General features: G+C 43.0%; 1 protein-coding gene across 13 annotated transcripts in view; it reads right to left on the bottom strand.

Moving 5' to 3' along the window:
- Positions 1 to 27935, bottom strand: part of LOC135250543 (probable ubiquitin carboxyl-terminal hydrolase FAF-X) — a 73078-nt gene that overhangs the window by 42034 nt on the left and 3109 nt on the right. For all 13 annotated transcript variants that reach the window (XM_064326920.1, XM_064326921.1, XM_064326910.1 and 10 more), the window contains exons 2-9: positions 11583 to 11836; positions 4639 to 4784; positions 3956 to 4035; positions 3398 to 3510; positions 2887 to 3105; positions 1189 to 1304; positions 812 to 1063; positions 564 to 702 (exon numbers count right to left, since the gene is read on the bottom strand). In XM_064326920.1, the coding sequence (XP_064182990.1) occupies positions 564 to 702; positions 812 to 1063; positions 1189 to 1304; positions 2887 to 3105; positions 3398 to 3510; positions 3956 to 4035; positions 4639 to 4784; positions 11583 to 11678 (1161 nt within the window). In that variant the 5' untranslated portion in view covers positions 11679 to 11836. The remainder of the gene's footprint in view (positions 1 to 563; positions 703 to 811; positions 1064 to 1188; positions 1305 to 2886; positions 3106 to 3397; positions 3511 to 3955; positions 4036 to 4638; positions 4785 to 11582; positions 11837 to 27935) is intronic.

Here is a 27935-nt window from a genome sequence, read left to right as displayed (position 1 = left end):
ATCTCTTGCTGTTGAATGAGGTGTGCTTTGCTAGGGTTGGAATAAAAACCTACACGACAGTAGATCTCCAGGAACAGGGTTGGTTACCACCAACTTAACCCATTCACAGCCACCCAAGAGGACCAGCACCAACCAATCACAACACCACCCTCAGTCCTCAGATGCAATTGTAATATCTGCCAGCATTTAAACTGAAATTTCCTGTCCCAGGACTGTTTGTCCAGAAGATTCCCAGATCTTGATCTATATTCAACAGCAGTAAGAGAATGCCTGGTCTGTGTCTGATCATTATCGGCACCGGCAGAATTGCAGTGTTATTGCTTTCCGTGTGCAAACTGCACAAGCGCGTGCCAGGGAACAGAACCGTAACTTGATTTGTGCCTTGTTTTGCAACCAGAGACTGTTTTAGTGGAGGCACATCTACAGAATACAGACTGTAAAAATGACAAGACAAAATTACGGAGTTCAAACGGTCTTATCAGAACCTTACTCTCCGTCAGGACAGGTGTACGTGCTTAGCACATATTCCAAAACGCATCAGAATATTAATGAGCAAAACTTACCGCCATGCGTTCCGCTGTCAGCCACTCCTCCTCCTCTGGGTTGCCATGCCGATGAGTGTAGTAGGAAACACTTGATATAACCTTGTTTACTTCATTTAGTGCATTCATTTTTCCATTAAAAGAGGAAATTTGCAATAACCTGTTAATGGAAAAAAAGCAATCACCGATGACGCATGTCGAATCACTGTCATGAGATAACACTTGTTTATAAATAAAAAAAGCTTGCATGAATATTCAATTAATCTTACCTAAGAATCATTTTTAACCTAAAAATTTCTAAGTTTTTCACCGTTTCTTCTTGCCCAGGTACCCGTGAAGCGAGGTTTTTCAACGACTTGATAATCATTGACAGAGCGTCATTTTTGGCTTCGTTCTTGGCCTCCTTTTTCAACTCCTCGTCTGTGAGGTTTTCTAGAAACTGGGGAACCATTTCTATAACTGGAAGGAAGTACTTCTTTACCGAGTGCAACGTTAGAAACTCGTAACACTGCCCGAAAGGCCTGGGTAAAAGAAAGGAAAAAAAAATACACAAATTCACTTCCATTCGTACCGCGACAGACTAACCAATCAAAGTCAAGGTCCATTTCTGAGAGCTCTGAATGTGCAGGAGCACCGGTGAACTTACTTGATGAGCGCGGCAATGATCTGAACGTTGAGAGCTTGTCCGCTCATGAAGCGATCGTGCAGTGTCTGAAACCCGTTTAATGTCCCAAATTTGTTTATTAAATCAACCAGCCAGCCCTGATGAAGAGAAAGAGGATTTAGTCAATAAAAACCCACTTGAAGATCTGTTGCTTTAGTTTTCCCAAAAGTTGGCTTGAATTCACAAACCAGCAGGGAACACATCCAGCAAAGAGAACGATTTGAGAAGGGGGGAGGGGCGGCAATCGTTCATATTTAATTCTATCTGTGTAATGCTGACCGCCCCCGACCCACCCACCTGCCCCCGTCTCATTTGGACAACTTCCAATCCCAAATCATTTCTTTCCTGCCCCCCCACGCATTACCATTTAAGCTTGCAAAGCATTTAAGATTTAAGGTTGACGTGTCAGAAGCGGATGTTTCTGCATTTCCGTACGAGTACTCGCTAAAAACCTTCTCTTTTGTTCAGGTCCATTTAGTGACGTGTCTACCCTCAACGGGCTGCAATGTGACTAAATGCACATATTCACAGAAAACATTAGCTTACATGGGTCATCCACTTCCTATTCACAGTACTGTGGTTAGACCAAAATAAAAGCAGACAACACTTAGAAGGGAATGGGTGAGGGGGGGTTACATTTAAATAAAATATATTTATTCAGCCAAGAGGAAAGCAAAGACGGTAACAAAGAGAGAACGGATGACAGGTCAGAAGGTGCTACGGAGATGGATCAGACTCCCTCCTCCCATGTGGGGGATTCACACACGGCTTGAGTCAGTCACCCTACGGACTACGCCACGCATCTCCCCATTACTATGAATTTTCAAGATGCATGCGACACCGACGGCATCTGTTCAAACAGGCTCCTCGAGTGTTCATGAAGCCGATGCCTTTAAGGGCTATCGGTTTACTGAGCGCTACGCCTTTTAGCATACGCATTTAGACAGACCGTAAGAAAGCACAAGGACGAGAATGGATCAATCAAGCCCATCTGGACTCACCATTTCATTACAAACTACAGACTATCTAGCACCGCATCAAGTCTGCACTAGAAACCCAGAGTCTCTGCCTCTACTACATCACCTGTCAAGCTGTTCCACGCAGTGATAACTCACTGTGTTAAATTATACCTGCCCCTACTGATATACTGGTGAAAATGTGTTAAATCTCAGCTGTAATGGGCTTTGGCCACAGCCAAGCCCATGGACCACAAGCCCAGGTCTCCAACCCCAGAGGTAGGCTGTGGCTAACATTGAGCAACGACATGCCCTCTTACAGTGCAGTTGTAATATTCCTGTACAAACTCAACCTCAAGTAGGCCTCAATGGCAAAACTAACTGCTCTCCACCGATATGCCATTTCTAAATCCCATCTAACATTTCTATATTTATATTTAGGCATTTAGCAGAGGCTCTCAACTACAGGGGCAGGTTACATACATTACCCACATATGGAGCCGGATATTCTGCTGAAGTACTTCAGGCGAAGCACCTTGCTCAAGGGTACAACGGCAGCGCCCCACTTGGGAAGTGAACTTGCAACCTCTGAGTTACAATCCCAATTCATCTTCTTTCACAGCCAATAAAATGACCTGAAAATGGGTCAATCGGAAGGGGTGGAGGGGGAATCTACCCAGATCCTGAAACCCGTCGGACCCGAACGGTGGGACGCAGGGCTCACCTTGGGGGAGCGTGGATCGGGGGGGCGGGCGAAGAGCTCGTCCTCGGCCAGCTGCGCCCCGGCGGGCACCGTCTCGGACGGCCGGGTCCCGTTGTAGATGTGGAACTTGCAGTGGGGGTTGACGGCCATGGCCAGCAGCTCGAGAAGAGGGAACCAGTCCTGAGAGAGCTTGGCCACACACAGTTCTACCAGGCGGTGAGTGTTGTTTATTATACATCTCTGTGGGGACAGGGGAGAGGCGGGTCAGGCTACTTTCTTCAATGTGATTAAGAAAGAGGACCCGACATAGGCCCACACCTTCCATAACTGAAGAGTAGGTTTTTTCAAAATTCTATGTCAGTGTTCTAAGTCAGTGTCCACAGCTTTGAATTACCAGCAGTGATTGTTACATCAGCATCAGAATGTTCAGCTAAGAACATTCTAGTCACGTTTGTGACTAGAATCTATTTGTGATATTACACCTTAAAGGGTTAAAATTCTAAGATGAAAGGGTTGCAGACACGATACTCACATGAATCTCAAACTTCCAGCCACTCACTGCCTCATCGGTGAGGATTTTAGTAAAGGAAATGGTCAAGCCGTCACGGAAGAACCTCTGGCAGGCTTCGCACTTGACGTCGAGTCCTGGAGAGAAAAGGCAAGGGAAACGGTCAGAAGCTGGAGTCCACGGGACCTGAAGCGCGATCAGCAGACGGCACGCTGCTCGATGATGCCGATGAGGCTGGTCAAGGGAGAACGAAAGACAAGCCATTTCTGCCGCTAGCCGAGTGAATAACAAAATGGCCGAAGCTGTGGATTGATTCAGAGAGACTCATTACAGTCGGTGGGTATCATGCATGGCATTCAACTGCACTTTGTCTGAAATGTGTTTTCAGTGGGGCCGGAGCTGACTGGTGATTTCATCTGGTCGCACGGCGCACTGCTAATTCAAAGTCCTAATCGGCGAAGCTACTATGTACAGTGGCGCAAATTGCATGTTCACTGAAACTGAAGATACGCCTTTTAGAGATCCCTCCCCCCCGCCCCTCACAGCTGCTGCCGGGTCAGAGGCAAAGACGGCCAGACGTACCTTTTTTACTAAGATCGATAGCAGCTTCAAGAAGAACTTCTAATTCACCCTTTGGCAAAACTGGAACGACCCACCGGGGGCTGCGAACAGAAAAAACACACTCTGGTGAATATGCATATGGGAAGAAACCTAAATATGAGTACAAGCAGAAGTGCACACAGGTGAACATGCAGGAGTGAGCAAGAAGTCATACTAGTGAACACACAGGCGTGAGCAGAAACACACTGGTGAACATGCAAGAGTGAGCACAAACACACACTGGTGAACACACAGGTGTGAGCAGAAACACACGAACATGCAAGAGTGAGCACAAACACACACTGGTGAACACACAGGTGTGAGCAGAAACACTGTGACATGCAGAGTAACAACCACACTGGTGAACACACGTGTGAGCAACACCCCTAGTGAACACAGCGTGAGCTGAACCTGTGACATGCAGAGTGCACAACACACACTGGTGAACACACAGGCGTGAGCAGACCTGACATGCAAGAGAGCACAACACACGGTGACACAGGTGTGCGACCCTAGTGAACACACAGGCGTGAGCTGAAACACACGGTGAACTGCAGGTGAGCACAACACCTGTGACCACAGGGTGAGCGAACCACCCTAGTGAACACACAGCGTGACTGAACCACCTGGTGAACATCGGACGCCTGACGGTCAGCGGCACCCACCGGTTGATCATGTCGTCCAGTTTGGCCAGGTCAGTGTGGGGGAAGGCTGGCTCCTCCTCCTCCAGCTGAGGGGGGTTGTCCCCCTGGCCCTGGTCTTCGGGCGGGCTGATCGGAGAGTTCTCATTGGAGGAGCTGGGAGAGGACGTCTGAAACACACACAAGCGCCGTTACACTCATATTAGAAACACAAACACGCACGAGCACAGTTACACACGCAGTAAAAACACAAACACAAGGAACATAAACTCACTACAAAAACAATGCACACAGATGACAAAGACGATCGCCTAGGGCCCCATCTGTCTGGAATCTAAAATCCTGAATTTCATCTCAGTCTGGGCGAAAGCTTTCATCAAAGCCTCAAATCAAGATCAAAATTCCAACACTGACGTTGGTACTTCTCTCAGGAGAGACGACACGGACGCAGTTCATCGTCCGTGATTCCGAAACAAACCTCAGCGTGAGGACACCAGACAGCTTTAACAGTAAAACAGAAAATTGATACGCAAAACAACAACCTGATAAGCAATCCTGCAGATCAGACGGAGAGAGGTAGAGTGACACGATCGCTTTATCGCAGATCATCTCTCGTCAGACAAGCGCGCGAACAGCTCAGCCGCAAACCAACCCAAGAAGGCTACCCAAAAGCATGCGGCTTCAACTTAAACAAGCCAATAAGTATTTCTGCTATTTTTTATTTATTACTTTTATTTCAGAATACCGTGGCACAAATTTGATACAACTGTTCTTGTAAAAAGAAACATGTCTTGAATTTTATATATATTTTATATACTATTTATATACACACAAACACAGAAATCCATACATATACAGTATAATAAATAAATAAACAGATAAAACTTCCGAAGACAGTTTCAATTTCAAGCTTTTTGCCATCGCCACTCTGTTGAGAAGTGTCAGTTGTGCGTGGAAGAATGGCTTTCACAGCCATTTCCATTTACAGTCCCAATGCCTGCATATTTTAATGATAGATGACAGAGCTCAAAACCCCTGACTCAATAAAACAATTCACAGAAGCCCCGATGAGGAGAATCTAGATGCAGGCATAATTTTCAGAGGCATCAAATACTTTTAACAGCTATAAGAGAACACAGGCTGGCCTGGGACATTCACAGACATTTTCAAGGTGTTTCTTTGCATTGAGAATGAGGCTCATCCAGTTGTTACAGGAAAAATGCAGAAAGATAAAGATCAGTGCTCCGGCATTCCTGGCCTAGATGACCAGATCGTTTCCATTAATTGGCAATTTTTCAGTCCACAGTTTTGTATTTATAATGAGAGATTGGGGAACAAGCACACATCCATGCATATATATATGTGTGTGGGGTGTAAATTGTAAAACTGTAAATTGGAAGCATATGTAGTATTACATTACCACATCGTTAAGGACAAAGGTACTTTTCTGGAAACGCTTTTTGTGAAAGATGGTCATCTCCATTCAACACCTTGCAACCACAGAATTCGGCATTTAGTGTTTTTGGAAAAATGCATCTCCAGGAGGGAGGACAATTTGTCAGCAACATTTCCTAAAACCATTAAACCCCTTTTTTATGAATTTGGGCGCAACGTGGAGCTGGGCACGTCCAATTCCACACCTCGAATCGGAATGGCCAACTGTCTGCAACTACAGCCGCGTTGGAGCGCGGACACCACTGACAACACGAGAGAGTAGATATCCGCGGTGCTCCTCCGAAACATGTTTTCACCAGCCTGCTCCTCTCACATCACAGACTATACTTAAGCTACCACGGAGTTAGGCACTCTCATACGCGGCTTTAAGGGCACTTTTACACCAGCCGCGTTTAGTCCGGCTAAATCAAACCCAGCTGTGTTTATCCCCTCGGTGCAGTTTGTTTGGGCAGGTGTGAACACAGCAATCACACTCTGGTGCGAACCAAAACAGCAGCACTGAGTCCCAGTTGAGAAGGTGGTACTGTTCCGGTTACAAACTAACTCTGGAGCGGTCTGTTTGCGGTCACAACGTGATCCGACCCAACTACAAGAAGCATTGTGCATTTTTGGGTTAAAACACCTCTCAGTTGTGCTTAAAATTATGGGCTAAGGTCGAGTCAGCCGGAAAGCAACAAGAATTGAGGATTGATCTGGACCAGCAACGAGGTGCATTGCCATACTGATAATTGGGCAGGCGACCATATCTGCCAGCGGCCAAAGACAAATGTGGGGATTAATTTATCACATTAAATACATTAAAATATCACCGTTAAATATTACAAAGTATGACTGAAAGCGACCTAACATGCAGTACACAGGCACTTGATCAACCAGTGGTGGTCGCTAGATAGGGATGAAATGCGAACCCCAAAAATGACTGAACTGTCCCCTACCCTGGGCAATGCAGTCGGTAATAGCACATTGCTCTATGGAGCTGCTGGGCACAGTGGGGCTCATCCATGCATCACATTGTGGTGCCTTAACCGAATGAGCCACCCAGCTGCCCCTTTTTTAAGAAACGTGAAAAACTCAAAAATTATAAAGGAGAAAGATGAGCTTAAAAACTTGTAAAAATAGAAAATACATTGATTTATAGCAAAGCAGTCTTAGATGCAATCTCCAATACAGGAGTTTTATCATACATTTTTACATGGGCTTTGCATAATCGTTCTTGCATATAGCCTATATAATTGCCTGCTTACACAAAGCAGGTGACCACTTTTCACTTTAACCCCAGGAGTGGCCTACCCATTGAGCAACTATGGGCAACCGCACAGGGTGGAAAACTGAGGGCGCCACCCCAGGGAGAGGTTCTGTACCCCGGCAAACAGGACAGCAAACCTAGCTGCAATCTGCTTAGTTAGCATAGCAGGGCTACCCTCGAACTGTTATTGCCATGAGTGCATGATCTCAATGTCACTGCCAGGACCATATTATCACAATCTGAACCCATAAAAAACTTCATAAACGGGTCATCGATAGCCTAAAGAGTTTGCAGACATTGTTCCCCAAGGGCTAAAACTGGCTGCCGGTCTAAAGAAAACTATAAGAAACCTGCAGACACCGTGGCCCTTCAGGTCTGGAGTTGCACGTTCTGTACATGCTGCAACCTCACAAGAGCCTTGCATTTTAAACCAGGTGACAAATAACTTCTGACTACAGCAACAAGCATATACATACGCCTATATATATACATATATATATATATAGATACACATACATAAATACGCAATAATATATATACAGCACACCCACATTAAGAGCAATGCACTGGCTTCACTATTGCTCTTGGCTCAGTCACTGCTTCCTGTATTGTGTTCACGGTTATTTGTGGCTTGCGTGGACTGCTGTCGCCACGGTCTCCGAGCCGTCTGAAGGACTGCAAAACATGGGAACTGAGGGGGCGTGCGGACTTGGCCCCGCCCTCTCCGCTGACCTACATAGGCAGCCGGTGTCACAGGAGCACGATGCAAGGCAGACGCGCACGCTTCTTCCTGCGAGACGCCGGTCAGATACGTTAACCAACTTACAGATGCTCTTATCCACTTGCGCGGCTAGCAGTTTTTCACTTACGGTCCGTTTATATGGTCCATTCTGGATATTTACTCCAGGCAATTACCTTACTGAACAGCAGTGTCTCACCTCGGAACTCAACCGGTGACCTCAGAGTTGCAAGCCCAAGTCCCGAGCCATTACACTAAGCTTTCCCTGAGCGTGTACGCAGTGCACAGGGTGCGAGAGTCGAATCCCAGCTGTGCCAGTGCCAACGGTGGCCGCTAGCCCAGGGTCAGGGAGGGTTCAGCTGGCCAGGATCCCCGTCTCATCGCTCCCTTCCGATTGTGGCCGGTCCGTCGGGCGCCCTGGTCTGAGCGCCGGAGCCGCGCACGCAGAGTCTCCCGCCCGATATCTGCGAAAGCTCATCTTTGTGGGCTGCTTCCTTTCATGTGCGTCGTGAAAAGAAGCAGCTGGTGACATCACATACTTATCTAAACTCCCCTGCATGAAAAATGAGGTGGGGTGAAAATAAAAAAAGTTCCCAAGCATGATTACAGTATTCTAAATGTTTTTTTCCCCTCCTCATGCCAATCCCCCCCCCCCCCCCCCCTCACTTTATTCAGATGAGGGGGAGCAGTTTTCATGTACTGGTCAAGTGGAGAAAATCCAGAACTTCATTTAAATTTTTAGCACATGGGATGAACAGCTCCATTTGCTTTTCCAAACGAACAATCGACAGAACTAACGCCTTGTTTCAATTAGCCTCCCCACAGATATGAAAGGACCACGCCACATTTCTTGGAATGAAATCACGATATCTGATCCCTGAAGCGCGTGGTTATTGAACGCATGCAGCAGAAAAACAGAGGCGATTTTTACTTTAAATGTTTACAAAATTAGCCTACTTCAATGGCCACCCGTGTGATGGAGACTGCAAGACTGCTAGTTCAAATTTGATCTGCGCAATAAGTAGAGCACAATGGCCGCGACAACACACAACTGGCCACCTTTATTAGTTCATCAGGATAAAATGGAACAAAGTGATAGTAATACTGGACCAGGGGCTGCTGGGTGGATCATCAGGCACTCTCATTCCAGTGCATGGACGAGCCCCACGGTCTGGGATCAAATTCCGACCGTGCCAGAGCCGGCTATGGCTGGTGCGGGGTGACGCAGAATCGGCAGTAGCCTGGGGTTAGGAAGGGCTGAGCAGGTAGGGATCCGACGGCTTGTCGTTCGCTAGCGAGGGCCACCGGTCGGCGGGGCTCCCACGGCCTGCGTGCTAAAGCAGCGCATGAGGCTTCCTCCTCCTCCGGCTCGTACGTGCGTGAGCCGCGGCGTGATACGCAGCGGCGCTTAGCATCGCGTGCTTTGTGAGGAGAGCGCGCCCTTGAAATCGATAGCGGAGAGCCGCGTTACGGGCACTGGTACAGGATTGGTCGTTCCAAATTGGGGAGAAAAGACAGGCTGGGGAGATGGGGGGGTGGGGGTGTGGGTAGAATAACTGATGTTCCCATCTGCTCAGAAGGCTTGGCATAGTTCATGTTGACATTGGCCCTATGCCAGAAAAATGTTCCAAAACAAATATGATAAATGTAAACCTGCATAAAACTAAATTTAAAAAAATGAATGGTAGTTTCAGTTAGTACTGTGAACTTTTTTATTTTTATTTTTTTTCCTCAAAAAATAAAAAAAGAAACCTAGGCTACAGCTTTCGGAGGTTAACTGACCCAGAAGGCTCCCCTACCGCTGCTGGCCACCGCTCCTTTGTCTGAAACGCGTGCTGACGGGGCGCAAACCGAACAGAGCTATCGCGTTAGCGGCCCAGGCGAGCCGGGTGACTGAAACGCCGCTCCGACGCGGCGCTACGTGCGCTAAGGCAATTCCAGGCTCGTTCCGCAGATTGAGCGAAGCGCGGCGGGAGAGCCTTCCGAACCGAAGCGGAGCGGAGCGCTCCGGGACGCGCCGAGCGAGGCCGGAACCTAACGGAGACGCAGCGAGCAATCCCCCCGTTCCCTTCATTACATCATGACATCAGCGCGGCTTGCGAGAGCGCTCTCCCCCCCCTCCCCGCACAATCTCTGCGATTCATTGGTCGCCACGGAGACGCAGTGCCGAGCTGCAAATCGAACGGCAGCGGGAGAACAATGAAAATCTGGGTAGTTCGCTCTCCAAATCACCTTTGATTGACCCAGTTACTTGCCTGAAAATGTACACGTAATACTCAGCAGTCGCTAAGTCAATCGCAAGGAGACCCACTTGACCATTTTTATTAACACAAAGCCAAGATTTGTCCAAAAAATGTATCAATAAACGCAAATCGTTTAAAGAAAACTGCAACTCCTTCACCTTATTAAAAAAACATCCCTAATCTTGCACATTGGCTGAGAGCCACACATCTGAACCACATCTCATTATAACACATAAAACTGAACTCCCATTCTGCTGCATATTCAGTGGATATTGATTAAAACTTCTCCTATGAAGCCTTGAGCCCACTTCAGATCAAAACTGGAACAGCAGACGAGACCTTAAGGGTGAGTTTTCCAACTTAAAAATAACAGAATAAAAACAACAGTTAACAAATGAAACAGCAATTTCGATTAAGCAGATCGCTCGCGTCTTTTCCCCGGACTCAAGATTTGGCGCATCAAATCTCTGACTAGACAAGCGAACGACACACATTCCAAAACCTGGTAGTTCACATGCAGCACGGAATGGAAAGAAAGCCTAATGGCTGCTGGTGCCTTTGGCGGATCACTATTTGAGAAATGTTGAAAACGTTTCAAGTTGGCAGTCGCAGCGTCCCTGGAACAAACATATTTGCGCGGATTACCTTACCAGGCCTTAGTGGTTTCCTATAACTCCCTCACACAGCCCAAAAACACAGAGTGAAACTATTTACACATTTACCACACATCTCTCTACGCTAAGAACTATGGGGAAAACCCAGAGGCACTTCTGCAAATGCAGAACGACATGCAGGTGCACCGAATCTCTAAATTAAGTCAACTGTGGAGACCAAATAACATACAAACCAGGTTACCATAACTAGCAGCCTCAATCTGTTCTTTTCAGAGCACGCACATCAGACAATGACCACTGAGGAGCCATAAGCCTATTTAACCCTTTCTCCAGGCTGTGAGCCCACATTCAGTGGATGGCAGGAAGTTCTACCATACCACCCTAGACCCCCAGACTAGCTTTTGTGAGGATTCTGAGATAAACACTCTGCCACAAATGTTTAGTGAACCGTGCGGCATACAATTTAACACTTTCGTTCCAGCCAGGCTTGCCGCTGGCTCCACTTCGGTTCCAGAAATTACCCGAAATTCAACTCATGAACTGAAAAACGCCCAGGTGTTCTTTATCTTCAATCAATGAAATGCAATTTTCACATTCAAAATGAAACCGCCCCGGACCCTGGCTCTGAGTCTTCAGGAGGCGGAGAATGAGGAAGGGGCGGAGTTACTGACCTGGTTCTGGGGGAGCGGGGGCTGGGACTGCCCGTCCGGAGCCTGGCCCTGGCTGTCGTTCCCTCCCACGGGAGAGCCACGGGTCGTGGCTGTCATGCTCGACACGGGGCAGATCTTTGCAATCTTGTCCGCTTATGTCGCTGTCACTAGGGAAGAGATCACTGTCTCCTTGGTGATAGCAGAGAGCCGGCACACATCTGTATACGAATGCAGCACCTGAAGCACTGGGCGATTTGCAGAGACCATTGCATAACCTGGAAGACAAAAAGAAAAATGAGTAAAGAAAATGAGATGGCTTACCACCATATAGGTCTAGTTTCAGTATCATTCTCACTTAGTGCAGCTGTCCCACCACCTCTTAGTCCTAACTTCAGTATTCTCTCTTTGTACAGCCCATTACTTAGGTCTAGCTTCCGTATCATTCATACTTTGTACAGCTAAGAGCCACTTAGGCCTAGTTTCAGTATTATTCTCCCTTTGTACAGCTCAGACACACTTAAGCCTAGTTTTAGTATCATTCACACTTTGTACAGCTCAGAGACACGTAGGCCTAGTTTCAGTATTATTCTCCCTTTGTACAGCTCAGACACACTTAAGCCTAGTTTTAGTATCATTCATACTTTGTACAGCTCAGAGACACTTAGGCCTAGTTTTAGTATTATTCTCCCTTTGTACAGCTCAGACACACTTAGGCCTAGTTTTAGTATCATTCACACTTTGTACAGATCAGAGACACGTAGGCCTAGTTTCAGTATTATTCTCCCTTTGTACAGCTCAGAGACACTTAGGCCTAGTTTCAGTATTAATCTCCCTTTGTACAGCTCAGACACACTTAAGCCTAGTTTTAGTATTATTTACACTTTGTACAGCTCAGAGACACGTAGGCCTAGTTTCAGTATTATTCTCCCTTTGTACAGCTCAGACACACTTAGGCCTAGTTTTAGTATTATTTACACTTTGTACAGCTCAGAGACACGTAGGCCTAGTTTTAGTATCATTCACACTTTGTACAGCTCAGAGCCACTTAGGCCTAGTTTCAGTATTAATCTCCCTTTGTACAGCTCAGAGACACGTAGGCCTAGTTTCGATTATTCTCCCTTTGTACAGCTCAGACACACTTAGGCCTAGTTTCAGTATTATTCTCCCTTTGTACAGCTCAGACACACTTAGGCCTAGTTTTAGTATCATTCACACTTTGTACAGCTCAGAGACACGTAGGCCTAGTTTCAGTATTATTCTCCCTTTGTACAGCTCAGAGACACTTAGGCCTAGTTTCAGTATTATTCTCCCTTTGTACAGCTCAGAGACACTTAGGCCTAGTTTCAGTATTATTCTCCCTTTGTACAGCTCAGACACACTTAGGCCTAGTTTTAGTATCATTCACACTTTGTACAGATCAGAGACACTTAGGCCTAGTTTCAGTATTAATCTCCCTTTGTACAGCTCAGACACACTTAGGCCTAGTTTCAGAATTATTCTCACTTTCTACAGCTCAATGCCCTTCAGACCTAGTCCGAGTGTCATTCACACTTTGTATAGTGCCGAACCACTTAGCCATAGCTTCAGTATTATTCTCATTTTGTACAACTCACTAGTATGAAGACCTAGTTTTAGTATCATTCACACTGTACAGCTCAGTGCCACTTAGCCTAGGCCTAGTTTTGGTATTATTCTGCCTTTGTACAGCTCACTGCCATTAAGACCTAGTTTCCATGTCATTCCCACTTTGTACAGCACACTGCCAAGAAGATTTAGTTTCACTATCATTCACATTTTGTATAGTCCAGAGCCACTGAGGCCTAGTTTCACTATAATTCCAGCGTTTCCTATACAATTACTTTATTTGGTCGGCCCGCTTTATCCTTTCCTCAATAATTCACATCAATCAAAGTGTTTTAGTGTCTCACATAAACAACCACAATCATAAACAACATTAATCAGGAGAAAAACTACCATTGAGGGGACGTCAAATTCTGCATGAAGTGGACACCAGCCCACGTTTTGTTCAGAACACACAGAGTGCACATTAGTTGTTTATTTCTGTAAACACACTATACTTTGACTAAATGATTATTATTATTTATCTTTTTTAAAAATATATAAAAATCACAGTTAAATTTAAAGGGTCGGTTTAAAGTGTTTGGCGATTTGGGATCAAATTAAAGCCACACAAACGGAAATGCCTAACCGCTGTGTTGAAGCCAGTTCTCCCCCCTCTCCCCTCCCTGTGCCAAGGAGCGCCATCGTTTTAGTTCAAATGTCCTAACAGAGCGAGCCACACAGTTCCCATCCTCGCCACAACCACCCCCCCCCCACCCCCCCACCCCACAAAGACACATGGAATCAACCTCCACAAATAAATCCACAACCTGGGGGAAAAACTCACTAGGTACAACTCAGAACCACTTCAGTCTAGTTTCAGTTCATTCTCACTTTGTACAGCTCCCTGCAGCGATCTCTTTACACAGGTCCCCCGCACCCACTTAGGACTAATTTTAGTGCCATTTCCACTTTGGTCAATGTTTGTTTTTTCATGATCAGCATAAAGTTCAAATAGAAAATAACCGAAATATGCGAAAATGGTTTATGCAAATATGCATTCTATTTACAGTGGATTCTACTGTATTAACCTACACTGTTTTTGCCTATCTTGGCAGATTCCGTTTATTTATTTAGCACAGGAAATAAAAAGAAAAGATATGAAACATACATAAGTGGACTTATTCATTTTAAAAGTAATCATGAGTAGTTATGGTTCATGAGCAGCAAAGGAACCCCCAGGGGTTTATCGAGTGGCTCCCTAAACAAGACAGACATGCTCTTGTGGATTAGCACATTGTAGATATTACACAGTTGAGGTACGCAATAGACAAATCAGTTACAAATTAAATGGCGTTTGAATTTTTTTGTTTTTAGCCAATGGGGACAAAGATCAAATAACGTGAAATGAGTTCATAAAAAACTTTAGCTCCTCTCAAATGAAGAAAGAACTGAGGCATGGTTGTTCGTGTAGGAGAAAACTGAAGTGGTCTCTTACATATTGTGTTATAATAATGTTGTGTTATAACGATGACTTGATGATTCTGAAGAAGCTATTAAACAAGGGGGAGCAGATTTGAATGGCTTTGAAGACAAACTCTGCTGCGTGGAGAATGTTTACTTGAAAAATGTTGAGTATAGCCAATTTGTTAGAGAGGGGTTATGAATGAGCTGTGTAGCCTGCATGTGGTACGATTTGAATGCAACGTGTTTGAAGGAGACGAATACGGGGGAGTTCAGCATGATGAGTACTGGCTCAAAAGATATCTGGCTCAAAAAAGCAGTAATTAATGTAAAGGAAAACCATAGAGTAATACAACTTCAGTGTTGTTGTTTTTTTGTTAAGAGTGTATTAACTTTTGATTAAATGCCAGTATTTTTGGCATTTTTGGATGAAATCTCTTTAACCCCTTAAACCCCACTTAAGGGCTTTTTGTAAGAACCCCTCCTTGCCTCAAATATACCCCATTGTCTCCAAAATGATATACAGCACAGATGAGGCTTAAAGCTTGAAATAAAGAGCACATTTGTAAGAAAATGTCCAAATCCCCTGATCCTGTGGGAGTCCCACTCCATAAACATACTGGACATATTTCTTCAGAATAACAAAGAAGTCCAAAAATTGTTGAGTATTTTCTTTATTCTGTACTGATTATACGTACTTCTGATACAGAACAAACCCAGACAAACAAAGCAGTAAAATTTGACATGCGTTTTCCCAAAGGTGGGCCCAAATCTCCAGAAAACCTCTCCAAATGGCATAAAACTTCTCCAAATTGGAATATTGTACATATCTTTTTTCCCCAGCCATATTCGACTTCCAGATGCTAATTCCATTGACGGTGGTACCCCACAAAACAAATATGCTTTATTTACCCATTCTCTATTTTTGACTAAGTCCTGTATTTCAGTCAAATGTTGTCATCTTGGAGAGTTTCTCAGTACAAAATATTTGCAATGGTTAGTTATCACACAAACTAAATTTCCTTAGAAACAATCAAACTACTTGGTTTTACCTCGCTGAGTGCTCTGACCTGTAATCAGATGGCAGACTGCTGTTAATCCTGATCAACAGTGAGAGCTCACAAGAAGAAACGAATCGAATCAGAAACGATTTACAGTGTCTTTTATGCAAAGCATTTGCTGATAAACAAATCCAGCCCCAATAAAGCATGTGCTAAGCTTCCACTCATGCGCTATGCGAAAACGCAATGTGAATAGCTAAGCCGTAGTTTCAGCTAGAAGGAAGCCGTAAGCTACGTTCGAAAGCTGTGTAAACGAGCCTGAACACACTGTATGATTACTGTAACGTATACAGGGTTTCCAAGCATGGGCAGTAGTCAGGATAGGTAGATCTTAAGTTGCATTTAGACCAGATCAGGCAACGCGGCACCTTCCCGCGGGGTTGTGCGGAGGTGTGGGCGTGTCACTACATGACGCTTTTAGGTCATTTACTCTGCACTGGAATGTCGAATTTAGATCATTTTGTTGTTGTTTGTAAGGCAAGATATTGCTTTTTCATTAAAAAAACAAAAACACTTTTATGAAAACCACACTTTTCACGTTGACATTCTATTTACGTGCCTACAAATGCTAATTTTCAAATGCTCATAAAAACGCTTTCAGCTCAATGGAAATAATGCATAATGAATATTGACTGTTGCTACCCTGTATACAAAGAGCAGATTGATTGCTTAGGGATCAGAGAAGGATTTTAGCAATATCGATACAATCACAGTAGTATTAGCAGTTGTTTGACTTGTTGCGGACAGTTATTGGATTATAAAACACCATAATCATCAAACTGGGCTGTCAATTTCTGCCCTCCTTTGGGGAAGGGGACTGCCTAGTTATTTATGTTGTTATCTCTAGAGATTTTACCGATAAAGACGGGGATTTTTTTTGCATCAAAGTGCAACGAGTCTGTACTTTACAAGGGTGTAGGTGTTACAGCAGTGCACCTTCCATCAGTGACGGATGAACACAACAATTCAAAAGAATGCTATTTTTAGACGCTCCCTTTTAATCTAAGAAATTAATATGAGGTTTCCAAATTAAGATGCCCAAGAACTTAGATGAAGTGGTTAAGGAAACTGAAACATTGTCAATCATTTCCAAGATATAACTGAGAAATTCTGAGAAAAGCCTTTAATGTTCTGTAGGGTACAAGTAACGCCAGTGACAAAAAGTAACACCAGTGACAAAAAGGAGAGTTCAAGCATTCTTTGAGTGAGTGTATAAAAATAATTAAAATACAGTAAGCTGGCATTTGTATGGATTCACTGCATTAAAAGGTTGATTAATATTGCACCCTAGGTTTTGAGCAGAAAATGCCTTTCAAGACATATTACTATTCCAAATAGGCTACCTCTATTCCAGTTGTGACCCCCTTACAATGTGTAAGTCCTTCATTATAGGCTATAGCCCCCAACCCACCCCCCCCCCGCAATTGTGGCACATACAATATGTAACCTTTCAATACATATTTATATTGTTCCAATTCTTTTGTTTGGTCACGTTTCATTTTTTCATCTCAACGCATTGTGATCGTCTCTTTAAGACCAGAATTTTATATTCTAAATGTAGCTAAATATAGGGAGACGATGCACCAAGTTGACGGTGACAGTAAAGATGGACCAACCTCAGTCGCTGTGACACAAAGTCACCACCTAAGCCGTATACTGAGCCAGGAAAAACCCTGACAACCATACAATTTACCTGAACCTGGTTGTTTTAGAAGAATCTTTCAAAAGACTATAAAATAATGCAAAGAATGCTATGCTCCACTTTCAAATATGCACAGAAACAATAAAAGGGCTCATTCCCCTTTTTGGTAATTTGTATTTGTCCTAATACTGTAGCTTATTCTTCTGCCTAGTTGGCTTTGCAGAGGTTAGGTCTGAATAGTGTTCACTGTGTGAACTAAACTCTGTTCTTGGCTAGTAATAGCTGTACAAAATAAGTATTGTATCTTACTGAACCTGTGTTTAGTAGTTGTCTATGACCATGAAATGCACTTTTTGTACGGCGCTTTGGATAAAAGCGTCTGCCAAATAAATGTAATGTAATGCAATTCCCAAAGCTTACCAGAAATCCAAAGCATTCACAACAAATTGCCTTGAACAGAGACCTCCATAAGCGAGTATGTTCAGGGGTAGGTTACATTCAGACCACAGCGAAAATATGTGACAAACACTTCTATGACAGTGATTTGTAGGGCTAACGTAGGACTAAATCTCTCAAAAAATCGGAAAACACATGAAATGAAAAGCTGTAGTAAAAATCTAAATAATCTTTTCCTCTATCGTTCTTTACCACAGGGTAAGCAAAGAATAAGCCCTCAAGATTATGGAGTCCAACATTTTAGAGCAGGATTTCTGCTGCAGCAGTTAAAAGTATTTTCTGCATTATTCTGCCATGAAACCATTTTTCACAGCGCTCGTCTACATTAGGTTCCTCATTAGGCTTGGAGATACAGTGTGCAGCCTCACAGTGTGGTAGTTAACGTAATAGAATGTGATTTTTCACTGCCACCTGCACAGCATAACACAATGTGATTTTTCACTGCTACCTGAATGTAGCCATTAGCTAAATTAAAATCTGGCGCTTAATGAGAACTCCCCCCCCCCCCACCCAAGCTAATGATGCACTAGGCTATTTCTGAAAATCAAAAAAGTTATACATAAGGAACTAAAGGATGAAACAAGCCCACTTATTTATTTATTCTTCTAAAATTTATTTATTCTGCTAAAATCTTCTTGCGATTTTTGGATTGCTCTTTTGGAGATTACTGTATTGTACGCAGGCCATATGGAGATTTACCTCTTATCATCTCAATTCAGAGGCAACGCCACAACGCTAACAAATCTGTTCATTTACATATGTACAAACCACTGTGCAAGTTTGTTCGGAGTAACTTGAACTGTTTTCTATAGCTTTAAACAAATAACCTGCAATCACCAAGTCCAGCCTCAGCAGGTTGTCAGAAACTTCTGTAAATGTCTAAAATATCCAACATTGCACTGCAGTTGAAAAGTGAAAGAACATAAAACTAAAACAAAAACTTAAACTTTTTTTTTTTTTTTTTAAACCTCCACAAAGTTGACTCTTTCTTTAAACACTGACTCAATAAAAGATAAAAACGAGCGTCCTCACCCCCTGGCTAACTGAAATTGAATTCTGTGTTAGTAAGGCAGTTAGCTCTCAGGCCTGCCTCTCAATATGTCATACCCAGGGTTTCCGCCAGTGTATTGCAAGCCCGGCGGCCCGCCGGGCCTAAGCTGACCCCCAGCCGGGCCTAAGCATCGGGGAAATTTTTTTATTAAAAAAAAAAAAAAGAAGTATTTTTAAGATGTTTTTTAAACTACAGTGACAGTGGGGCTGCTCGGTTGAAAAGCTCATCAGCGACATCTGTTGGTTAAAACGTGAACACAATAGGAAAACAGCAGGTCTGAGATCAGTGTCCTTTACCCTCATTGTGCGTAGAGTGACATTCAACATTTTTACAGTCTCTGCATTCAACACTTGACGCTTCCAACTATCACAAGCTAACGTTACCTAGCAAGCCACCATTTCTTATTTAGTAGGCTAACTAACCTCGTTACAAACTGCGTTATCACTTCATCTCGTCGGTAAGTACATTTTTTTTATATTAACTTAAGCAGTGTGTAGGTAACGTTAAACCAGTAGCATGAATGTGACGTTCGATATATTGTAACATTACATGACTTATTAATCGCCAACGAAATAACGACTTAACTTGTTTATTAATAACGTTAGCTTGATGACATTGATGTGCACGACAACGTTGTCATACAAATTTTCCCGACCGTGAAAACTGCCTGACTTGTTTACATTTTGGACAGATGTGGTTACAGAGTAAACCCATCGTTGTTTCTGTCCCAGCACTTTCGACACAAGTAATATCGGAAAAATCCTAAAATTTCTTCTTACGGTGAAGAGTACCTGCCCGGAAACCGTATAAATGTGTTAACACAGCGGCAAATTAGGCTATATCTAGAAATACCATCTTTGGGGGAAAAAACGCCACGGTTGAGGGTCAGGCAGTCTTCACGGTAAGAAGAAATTTCCGAATTTTTTCGATATTGCATGTGTCTAAAGTGCTGCGATGGAAATAACAATAGATTTACTTAGGAGCCACATCTGTCCAAAATGTAAACAAGTCAGGCAGTTTTCACGGTCGGGAAAAATTTTATAACAACGTGGTCATGTAGCTAACTTAGCTAGCTAGCCAAACAGTCAGTAACACAGATACTTCCTTGGTGCCATTTAGGGATAATATCAAGGAGGAAAGGTAGCCTACTGTAAAAGCCAAAAAACCTTAGACAGTTTTTTAAATGTTTAAATGTGCCCAGCATTCCAAGGCTGTAAGAATCAGTGGCCAATCAGGACGTTTCCAAGTTTTTTGTAGAGTGCAAAAACTTTGATATTAGGCTATTTATTTTAATTAAATTTAATTTAATTTAATTTTCTGTTCTCACAGAAACTATAGGGCCCTACCTTAATGCTGCCATCAGTCTGTCGCTGGCCCGCGCCGGGCCCCTGTCAAAAAAGACACTTGGCCGCCGGCCCGCGCCAGGCCCTGTCAAAAGATACTTGCCACCGGGCCCAACAACTTTTTTGGGGGAAACCCTGATACCTATCAAATTTTGTCCTCTCCGTCCTATTACAGTTCTGAGTCTGATTTACAGTAAGACCAAGTCATAAACCTCCGGCTGTGATTACGCAACTGGCCCAAGAATGGACAAGCCGCGTCAGACTCAGTCCTCCAGTTCTCATATTTCAAATGACACACTTCATATAAAAAGGAATATGAATTTTCTGCCTACAAATTTAAGCTCACACCCTAAATGAGTCTTTAGTAACTCTTGAAGTGACCACCGTTGAACTTTCACCACAAGCTCATTTCTAATGTGACGGCAAGGAGCTCAAAGGCCTTCCAGCAGGATGAACATTATGGGGAAAACCAATGAGACTGGCACAGCAGCAGCAGAAGTTTCAGCAGCTATTTTACAGGTTAAAGCTTCCATTATCCACTTCATATATGCCACCTCATACGCTGCATTTCATTTGATCACATCTTTAGAATAGCAATTCAGGTTTGCTGCATATCCACAACGTAAAAACCAGTTGGCATCACTTTTCTATTATCATTACACTCGCAGTTACACCCTCCAGGGGTTTCTGCCAAGCCAATCTCTGTCATAATTTACCACAAAGCAGACACACCGGTCATAATTAGCATAGCACTACACCACTAAATGAAAACATCGCACAAGCTGCCCGAATGCTCCTATGGAACCCATTGTAAAGCTCTCCGTTCATCAGAAATGCATTTTAAGCAAATAGATCTTTTATTGCACATAAAGTCTACCTGGACCAACTGAAAACATATATGAACTGGACCAATAAAATAAAAACCCAGAAAGTTAACCGTCCCTTTAAAGTGCTAAAACACCACCTTATTCCCTATGACCAAATCACAGGTGTCAGAATTCAATCCTGGCGAGCTGCAGTGTCTGCTGGTTTTCAAAGCATTTCAGCACCAATTCATCAGTCGTTGAAGTATTTGATTGGTTAAGAATCCACATATCTTGTTCTCTAGGCCTTAATTGGCTGCTGATTGAAAGGAAACCACACGTACCTGCAGACGTTGAGGCCATCCAGGGCTAAAAAAATGAGCCCGTTTTTCCAATGGAACAAAGCGGACCCTTACAACCATACTGCCCCATTATGCTGACTAGTTGCTTATGTTATCTGCCATGTCCCACTCCAGCCAGCCTTATTTACTGGCTCACAGTGTTTGACACCTTAACCCCCCTTATGTTCCAAACTGCAGGCTGGACAGCACCAGACCGTCCAAATCCAACGCAAATCGCCATTTAGACTATCCCCTCCTAAAATCTGTGCCAGCGTTTCATGCACCAGTATGTAGGCTACTGTCATTCAATGACTCGGATGTCACTGAATAATAATAGTAATAATAATAGTCTAAAAGCCTAAGAAGTCATTTTACTCAAATAAGGAGTGTCAAAATAGCCCCGTCTGTTCTGACAAGAGATACAGGTTTCTGTTTGGCGTACTCCGCGGTAGATGCATGGTGATGATGCCCCGGGATCGATGATGGCCTGGGGTCGATGATGCCCTGGGCTTTTGATGGGAGTTTGGGACATTAAGCTGCCCATTGTGAGCAGCTGCCTATGACAGTCTCAGTCTCAGGAAAACAACATCGGCAGACGCATCATAGGCTGACACGAATGGATGGCCCTGTTAAATTGAAAAACTCATCCATTGGAAAATAAACAATTCCATCACCCCATTTCAAAGTATTTTAATAATAGGTTAAAGGAGAAAGAGGGGGGATTTAGCAGCACCTTAAGGAAATGAACACACCGTGATATCTTGAGAAAAAATTTTAACTCTTGCATGACTGGTTTTAATACTGTTCCTCTACTAAAACAAAATTAAATGTGCCCAAATGTATTGCTTGCATGCATCTAAAAAGATCACTTAGATATGTTCTTAATAGTGGGAAAGCAAACTGGATGGATAGGCATGCATGTACTAAACCACATAATACCATAGTCAGGTGTCAGATCTAGGCCTAATGTATGCAATGATTCCACGTCTACTACAGGGGACACATGGGAAGAAAAGATGTGAATCTCTACAATCAAAGCTTCTACCTTACTAAAAAGCAAAGTGAGCAAGTTAGCTACACAGTTGTGGCATAAAAATATTAGTGAGGAGGGAGAGCCTCAGGAATTAAGACAATCCCATGAGAGGTAACAGACAGGGTCGGGGTCTAGTTTGCCATTTTCTTTTCAACATTCCACCCCAAGCACTCTAACTTTGTCAGCTTAATTAAAGGGGTTAGGCTACAGGTATTATATTATCTTCTCTTCTCATCAACATTTGACAGAATGATTATACGACACTGTTGCTCTATCGCTAGAAATTCAACACACAAAAAAAAAACGTCAAAACTAGTTTTATTTTGCGCTTAAATGAATAGGAACGTACAGGCAGTAGGAGAGCGAAGTAGGCCTGCATGTTGGCCATGTTGGATTCATGCACATCGTGTTCTCGCGCGAGGTTTCTCCAGCCGAGCGTCTCAGCCGGTGTGCAGCTGACGCAGACACAGCACCCAGCGAGTGTGTCAGACAGTGAGACAGGGACAGACTGCTGACTGATCCCCTGCACCCATGGGTGACACTGCGTGTCCGCTATCTGCCGCCATACTGGATGCAGTGATCAGCTAGGATTTAAAAATTTGAAACGGTTTACAAAGTTCTTACGGCAGCAAGATGGTAAATGACCACTAACCATGTACCGCTTCCCAAAATGAATAACACCGTGAACCAACTCTGCATTTACTGTCATTTAGAACTAGGCAAACTGTTGAAGGCTATTTAATTATTTTTTGGCAATGGCAATTTAAAACGCTACTGACGTTCCTGGCAACGCACCAATTTAAATGCTTTCAGAAAGCTGCAACACATTTCCAACAATTCTATTCAAATAATTTGTCCTAATTTTGCTGTGTGGTTTTTCTAACCCTCTACAATGCCAACAATGACAGCTGCGCACTGACTGGATTCCAAGCCTTGCTTGAGTAATTTGAGCTCTTCACATTTCAGACACTTTGTCATGCATCACCACTTCCTTTCCCCCCACTTTCTGCAAGACTAGCTAGCTAGTTATGAGGGATGAGGAAGTACAGCCAAATGATTCCCTCTACATTTATCGATTGGGAACCTTGTTGTACAGTAGTGAAAACTTACTATACTATAAATGCAAACACCACAGCCTTTATATATGTAGCCTATATGTTGCACAAGCAAGTACCCTTTACAACAATTGTCATAGGTGTCATGGACCTGAAAAGAATGCAATAAGACCAGAAATTGGGGGGGGGGGGGGGGGGGCAAAAAACAATACACACCGGAAGTAGACACAGCTATATGGCAACAGCCAAAATCACCACATTCCGTTCAGCACAACCACAATTGGTAGCATTTCAACAGCAATTCTGGGATAGGTATGGTAGGTTGAGGTCCAGAAGAATGGCGGACTACCAGACCACAAATTTAAGACACAACTGTACATAAAAGGAGGTGAAGGGGTAGTGTTCTAATGCATCAAATTTGCAAAAAAGATTTGTTGCCAACATAAGAATACATAAGAATGAAGAGACAGGCCACTCAGCCAATCAATGCTCTTTACCTGCAAACTAAAGAGTCTCCAGCACTGTGTTATGTCTGGATCTATGCTCTTTATGCACTGCCATTATTCTTTAGCCATTTGTTTTATTGTGTTAATGTTGAAAATCTGAAATTGCTTTTTCCAAGCCGCCTATAGCGGGTGAATAAGGGGGGGGGGGGGGGAGCGGGCAAAATGTAAAACGATTAGAATTGGAATTGCAATACATCTTGAAATGAGTTTCAGTTTTGTCACACAAAACTTCCCTCAAAGAATGCATGCACCATTCTTTACCGGTGTAACTTGTACCCTACACAACATTAAAGGGTTTTCATAATTTTATTTCTCACTTCAATCTGCACAGATAGGCAAAACCAGTGTATGTTGATACAGTAGAATCCACTAAGGGTGCTTTCACACCTACACTGTTTGGCCCAGACATTCCAAACTTTTTACTGTTTGGATCTTTTTGAACACACCTTGTGGACTCTGGTCCCAACAAAAAAAGTGTAAACGGTTGTATTGTAGGTTCACAGCAGGTTGTTTTGGTCGTTATATAGCCAAGTTAGAGCAAGACGAAAGTTTAAAGCTTGCTAGCTACAAATGAGTCGTGTGTGTGTGTGTGTGTGTGTGGCAAACGTATTTACTCCCCTGTAATCTTGAATGCCTCCTTAACTACTCTGCCAGAGTCAATTTATGATATAACATTGCTTGCCTCTGTCTGGCCCTGAATACAACAATGTCTATTTCGATTCCCAAATATTGCCTATGAGTCAGGGTTTTAAGTAGGCACAGGCTTGATAAATGTTCACCACAGTTTATTTACGCATAGTGTTGCTGAGTGGAACACCCAAGGAAAGCCATAAACCACAAGGTTGTGATGAAACACCCATGATGCTCTATGTTGCTTGTCTAGCTGAGATTTTATTTTTTTTATATTCCCACCAAAATCTGTCCAGAAGGTGCGCTTGATATTTGGTTATGTGAAATGAACTGGACCAATACAACATAACAATCTAGCAAACACTGGTCCGGACTTTTATATGAGAAAACGCCCTTAAAGTGCATAACGAATTATTGCATCATTTGGGTATTTGCATAGAGTTGCCAACTACTGACCCTTTTCCCATTCATTCCATTGCAAGGAGACCGCATATTTGAATAAACCATTAGAGCGTATCAGATATTTTCATGGAATTATGTGCAATTACATTGCATAATGATCAATAAATGTGTGTTAAAAGTCGGCAGATGTTGTATAAATAAACCGACAATTGGCCTATAAAAACCGCAAAAATTTAGGAAGGTAGCCAGTTTCTGCAGTATCATTCAAGACAAAATTGTACCAATAAATTTACGGACCATTTCTAATCGCTTTACAGGGTTTTTTGCGCAAATGGGCGGCCTAGGCGGCCCACCTAAGACATTTCAATGCAAGAAAAACCCTGGACATTAGCCAGAATTACTGCAATGGAACAGAAATCAAAGCACACTCGGGCATGTGTATTTTGTTACAGTACGACACCAGGCCACAATCCAATATGTTCACCGCATGTCGGACACACAGAGGTGAAAAACTTCTCAGACGGTCATCTGTTGAATGTAAATCCATAAGCCTACAGCCAAAAGTTACAGTCAATTTAAAACAACATTTATCAAAATGTTTCTAACATTTCTTTATAAATGTAATGTGTTAGCTACAACAACTGATGAAAAAAACAGAATGAAGCCACTCAAAAAGGTTGGCTTAAATATAGATGGACACTATGCCCACGCTTTATGGCATTTGCATACCTCTACAGTTCCACCCGCTACACTATGCAGCACTTTAACATGATACACTTTCTTCAACTGCTGCATTTCCAGTTATTTCCCTTGCTCATGGGAGTCATGGCCTGGGATTTTGGTGATAACACCACATATTCACAAGGGGCAAACAAGCAAAACCAAATGCAAGAGAGCAGTTGAAAATGCCTGTGTTTTGGCATTTTCAACTGCTATAAACACTGAAGTGGGGGAATGATTTCATACTTGCCAAAAAGTGCCAGAGCACGAAAACAAAGCCCCTTCAAAGCCATATTCCATTTTACTTTATACACCTTTTTTTCCCTTTCACAAAACTTTACTACTCAGAAATGTGTATGTTTAATATAGGCTACCAAAAAAGTCCAGATTTCACAGATATTGTCAAAGATGTGCACAAATTCGGACAACTTCTACTAATTAAAAAAAGAACCAAATCCTGACTTCAAAGCAATGGGAGATTTAAACAAGTAACAGATACCATTCCAGAGCAGTGAATGATCTCATTTCCAGACATCTGAGGAGTTGAAATCCAAAGTCCTTTCCTACTGTGGCCTTGGATTTGCTGAGGAATCAAAAATGAGCTACTACCCGCCCACCCCCCCTCCTCCATTTCCACTTTCAGTTTTTGGCCATGCTATGACTCTATGAAAATAATGAGAACTTGCACTCAAACATCTCTCTGTTCAGTGAGAACACTTTTCACACCATCCTCACCACCATAGTTTTATACAAATCTAAAAAAAATTTATTCATAGAATAATCGGTCTACATTTAACGTTCTGAAGAAACAATATGGTGTGATGAAACACTGCTCTTTGCTGTTGATCTCATCCCTATCACAACTGACTATCCTATCATACAATCCTACAACAAGACTATCTTGGGAGCCACGGACAACAGACTGATGCATTAGCCACATTTCCACTTGGGGCAACAGGCCGAGAAATCATAGGAAACTGAAACCCAGGAACTCTAGCCAACAACTTAAGCACGCACTCAGGAAGCCCCAGTCTTTTTCTGTATTCGGGAATGCGAGCTCTGTCCTTTGACGTCAGACTAAAACCCACCCAAGATGATGTGAAATGCGGCAGCATTGTAGTGACAATATGACCAAGCTGAAGTAATCGTGTTGAAAAACACATAAAAACAAGTGAAGTGCAATGAACTCCCCTGTGATGTCTTTTATGGCGAACAACATGACAAGTTGTACAGACCACAAATAGCTAGCTAATTAATCAAGAGTATTCATGTTTGCCCTGGTATAGGACCTGGAATGTGATCGGAAGTTTACAAGTATCAAATAAAAAACGTGTGTGATTATACAGTACCATTGGTCTAGCTAGCTAGCCAAGTAAGCCAGACAATCAACTGACAATCACGCTTGCAAGAAAGAATGCAAGAAAGAATGCTCATATTAAAAAATGTATGACAATACAGAGACTGTTAATTGAAACTGCCTTCCATTTCCTCTTTTCAAAAGATTAAAGAAGCCAATAAAATGTAAGTGTCATTTGAGATGCCATTTTTATTTGGCTAGCTAAGAAACTATGATGTTTATAACCAATCAATAAGGAGGCACACAAAGCTAAGTAAAATGAAGAATTCCATGTTGAAACACTATGTTATTTATAAAGTGAGTTAGGCACTTGGCTACATGTTTGCTTTTGCTTGACTTTTTTGTTCAATTGCTTACAAATACGCAAGCTAGTTAATTCAGCCAATTTGAATATAAAATGGTGATTCTGTTACAAAATTATAAAACAAGAGTAGTAGCCATTTCATGATTCAATATCTACTCCAGCTAAACTGTCCCTTCTTGGTCAAGAAGCAGAAGAAAAGCTGAAAGGCCTGAGTTAGGCCTGTGAAGTTCTAAAAGGGAGAAATAAAGAGTTATAGGGCCAAAAGCTCAGGTTAATATTCAAAGCTGAGTTCCCCCAAGGTCATTCAGTAGAAGAGAGGCCACTGAGAATTTCTCAGATGTTGTCCTGCATCTGTTCACAGCGCTTGCTGCCAAAATCAACTAGCATTAAGAAAATGCTCAATCCATCCCAAAATTATTACCGAAACAGGATTATCATTTTCAAATATTACATTTTTCATAGGAACTGCATGAGTGGTAATGATTTCAAGATGAGTGAAAGCAAAAGCAATGAGGAACACTTTACAGGAAGCTGGTTTAACAAAGAACTGTGGTCAAGTTCAAATCAGATATTTTCTGATACATTTATGGTAGTTACAATCAGGAATGAGCGGAGTCATATAAGCCTATGACCAGAGACTTTCGGA

This window comes from Anguilla rostrata, chromosome 3 (genome assembly GCF_018555375.3).
Source record: "Anguilla rostrata isolate EN2019 chromosome 3, ASM1855537v3, whole genome shotgun sequence".
In the NCBI taxonomy this organism is placed as follows: Eukaryota; Metazoa; Chordata; class Actinopteri; order Anguilliformes; family Anguillidae; genus Anguilla; species Anguilla rostrata.
This window is presented reverse-complemented; position numbering and strand designations above follow the sequence as displayed.